Raw genomic sequence first — 3026 nt, 5'->3', positions numbered from 1 at the left:
TCTTAAAAAAATGTATGTTAACTTACATTAATTATTACCTTCCTAATGTAAAAATTGAAAAAAAGTTTTAAAAAATACAAAAAAAATGAAACAGTATAGCTTTAACATCACTAATATAGTTAAATAACAAATAAATTTAGTTAAAGAATCATAAGCCGCTTACACTATTTATTTAAACATATAAGTAATCTGTTTAAAGTAGTATTTAATGTATTATAAGAAATTCCCTATATAATAATATAAAATAATTTCAATTAGCGCTAAAAACTCGTACAACCTTATGGAAAATAGCTGTTAAGCGTCATTGGCGTTGCGTAACCTCAGCATGTCATTTTTTTCGATTCGAAAAATTTCAGGATGATGTACATGAAAATTTGAAAAAAAATAAAATGTATTTTCAGACCAACTATTGTTTAATATATGAAATTGTATTATATTGACTGTCAAATGGTGAGGGAAGATGATTCCAACTCAGAATAATTATTTTATTTATTTATTCAGGCTAAACATAAAACCGAAAAATCCAACAACAGCAGCCGAAACTTCTTCACCATCAAGCATAACAACGTTTACCCTGATCACTGGACCCAATGGAAAAATCCGTAATATATTTCTCTTTATACAAGCTACAAATAAGTTATAGTGGTTAATTATATCTTATTTACTTATCGATGAAGTTACATAAGATATAATAGTGTTCTGGAACAAAAAATATTGCTCAATCATTTATTTATTTTTCACTATTTATATATTATCTAATATTTGTTTATTATATACTATGTAATATTTATCGATTCATTTATAATACATTTATTTACGTTTGACTTGAATGCTTAAATTGCAGCTGACCAGATGCCAGCTCGCACCTATAATAGTTAAAATTATACCCGATCATGAAAAGTTTCCCCCCAGATATTTTTTCGTAATTTTTTAAATCATTATATAACAAAATGTTCAGTGTAAAAATTTCAAGGTAAACAGACACCTTTTTGTTCTTTAATTTTTCTCAGATAGTGCCAAAGATTCTTATGTAGAATATTTTGTTATCCGATATTTTTTTATAATTTTCTATACAAAGTCTACAAACAAATTCATAGCCTGTACATTTGATGACAACAAAAGTCGCTTTCCACTTAGTTTCCCTTAAATTATGTCACCAGAGATTTTCAGTTATTCTAACTTTCTATATCTTTTAATTAATTATGCAAACGGATAATATAATCAGAACCCCAGTTTTTATTTAAGAAAAATAAAAAAAAATGTTTTTTCTGCCTTCAAATGTTTACAGAATACACCTGTTTTTATAATTTTTTTATGAAATTATTTAAAAATATTGGACGCAAAATTTTTACCATTAAATATCAATGGCGACAATATTTGAGAATTGAAAGATAATGATACGTCTTTCCGTGTTGAAATGTCCACATAGAAGCTTTGTTTGAATAGTTTTTTTAGAAAATTAAATAAGAAATTTCGAGCAACAAAATATCGTGATTAAACATCATTTGTATCATAAGTGTAAGATAACTAAGAGACAACCCTATATCTTTCTTCCTATGCGAAGAAAGGGGCTTTTTTTTAGTAAAATTTGTTTAAAAAATTAATAAAAAATGTCGGATGACAAATTTTCATCATTAAATGAAATATTATTTTCCTGCGAAATAAAGTAATTTTAATAGAAATATTTACTTGGCAAACGAACAATCTAGAATGTAGACTACTTATCAATTTAGTTTGTTTATAAGAATTAACTTTCCATGAAAATAATTAGTATTGCTTTCATGTAACTCCGCTTAGTAAATGCAGCGATTCTGAGCATGGAGCATTCCAATTTGAAACGGTTCAGACGGCCCTGACTGTTTACGTTTGGAACCCCCTAAATTGTGCCCAAAGCTATTTGAAGGCAACCCCCGAGACTGGACTGAAAGCTACAGTTTGGTGTATTTTCATTAACATAAAAGTTTAAATAAACAAAATTTTTTATTATGCCACATAAATCTCTTATTAATGTAGTGAAGAATAAAAAATGAATGTTCAAAATTGGAATTATAATACTTTCATTTCTTTAATTATGAAAGTTTAATTCCTTATAAGATAATAGCAGAAAATTATCTTTACAGATTTCTCCCGAACAAATGGATGTCTGAAGCGCATACATCCAGAAAATTCATCTTCTTCACTCCAACAGCAAAACTGTAAGTAATTTGTCATTTTTCAGCTCTTTAAAAATAATTTCTCCCGCCATAAATCAATATTACGAAAAAGTGAGACAATCTCGTCGAGTTTCAATGTTTATATAATTTTTTTTGTAATTTGTTGAAGGACAAAAGTGTAATTATAATAGTGATTAAAAAAGTAATCACAGGTCGATCGCTTGACTGAATAAAATTGAATTAAATATGAAACCCAATCAAAATAATTATCGCATTTATTAATGATTATATTTTTAATTTATTTAGGACGATCAAACACCCGAGGCTTCTACAAATAAAATTATTATTCTCATTATTGGAAAAGCTCGAATGAAGCTTAATATCATGAAACTCGGTTGTCAATTACAATCTAATTTAATGCTCGTTCCTAACAATTTTGTCAAAATAAACAGTATCATATTTTGAACTCCTAATTAAGAAATTTTTCTCTTTAACTTGTTTTTAACTCCTGAAAAAAATTACGTAATATAACTCACCTCATGCACCCAAACCACAAACAAATTATAGTGATGAATAATATGTACTTATCGATAAAGTTGGATAAGAGACACTTTATCTTACCATAATGTTACTATCAGATTAAATAAAAAAATGTGAATCTGATGTAAAATGATTATTGTGTATTATTCTTTCCTAGTCCCCTTCGATTAACATTAAGAAAGCGGAAAAAATCGATTATAAGCATAGTTCATTGATATCAAAGGAATGTTTTTAAATTTCATGTAATTTAAAAATATTTCACTTGGTTTACTTTTCTATTTTAGTTTCAAAGAAATGCAAGATTAAATTCATTTTAATTCACACAGTTATTCT

The 3026-nt window shown here is 26.7% G+C and overlaps 1 protein-coding gene across 1 annotated transcript in view; it reads left to right on the top strand.

Annotated features, from left to right (window-relative positions):
- Positions 1 to 2795, top strand: part of LOC117168517 — an 18871-nt gene extending 16076 nt beyond the window's left edge. The window contains exons 3-5 of the mRNA XM_033354253.1: positions 502 to 602; positions 2121 to 2195; positions 2460 to 2795. Coding sequence (XP_033210144.1) covers positions 502 to 602; positions 2121 to 2195; positions 2460 to 2461 — 178 coding nt within the window. The 3' untranslated portion in view covers positions 2462 to 2795. The remainder of the gene's footprint in view (positions 1 to 501; positions 603 to 2120; positions 2196 to 2459) is intronic.
- The last annotated feature ends 231 nt before the right edge of the window (positions 2796 to 3026 follow it).

Source organism: Belonocnema kinseyi, chromosome 1 (assembly GCF_010883055.1).
Source record: "Belonocnema kinseyi isolate 2016_QV_RU_SX_M_011 chromosome 1, B_treatae_v1, whole genome shotgun sequence".
In the NCBI taxonomy this organism is placed as follows: Eukaryota; Metazoa; Arthropoda; class Insecta; order Hymenoptera; family Cynipidae; genus Belonocnema; species Belonocnema kinseyi.
This window is presented reverse-complemented; position numbering and strand designations above follow the sequence as displayed.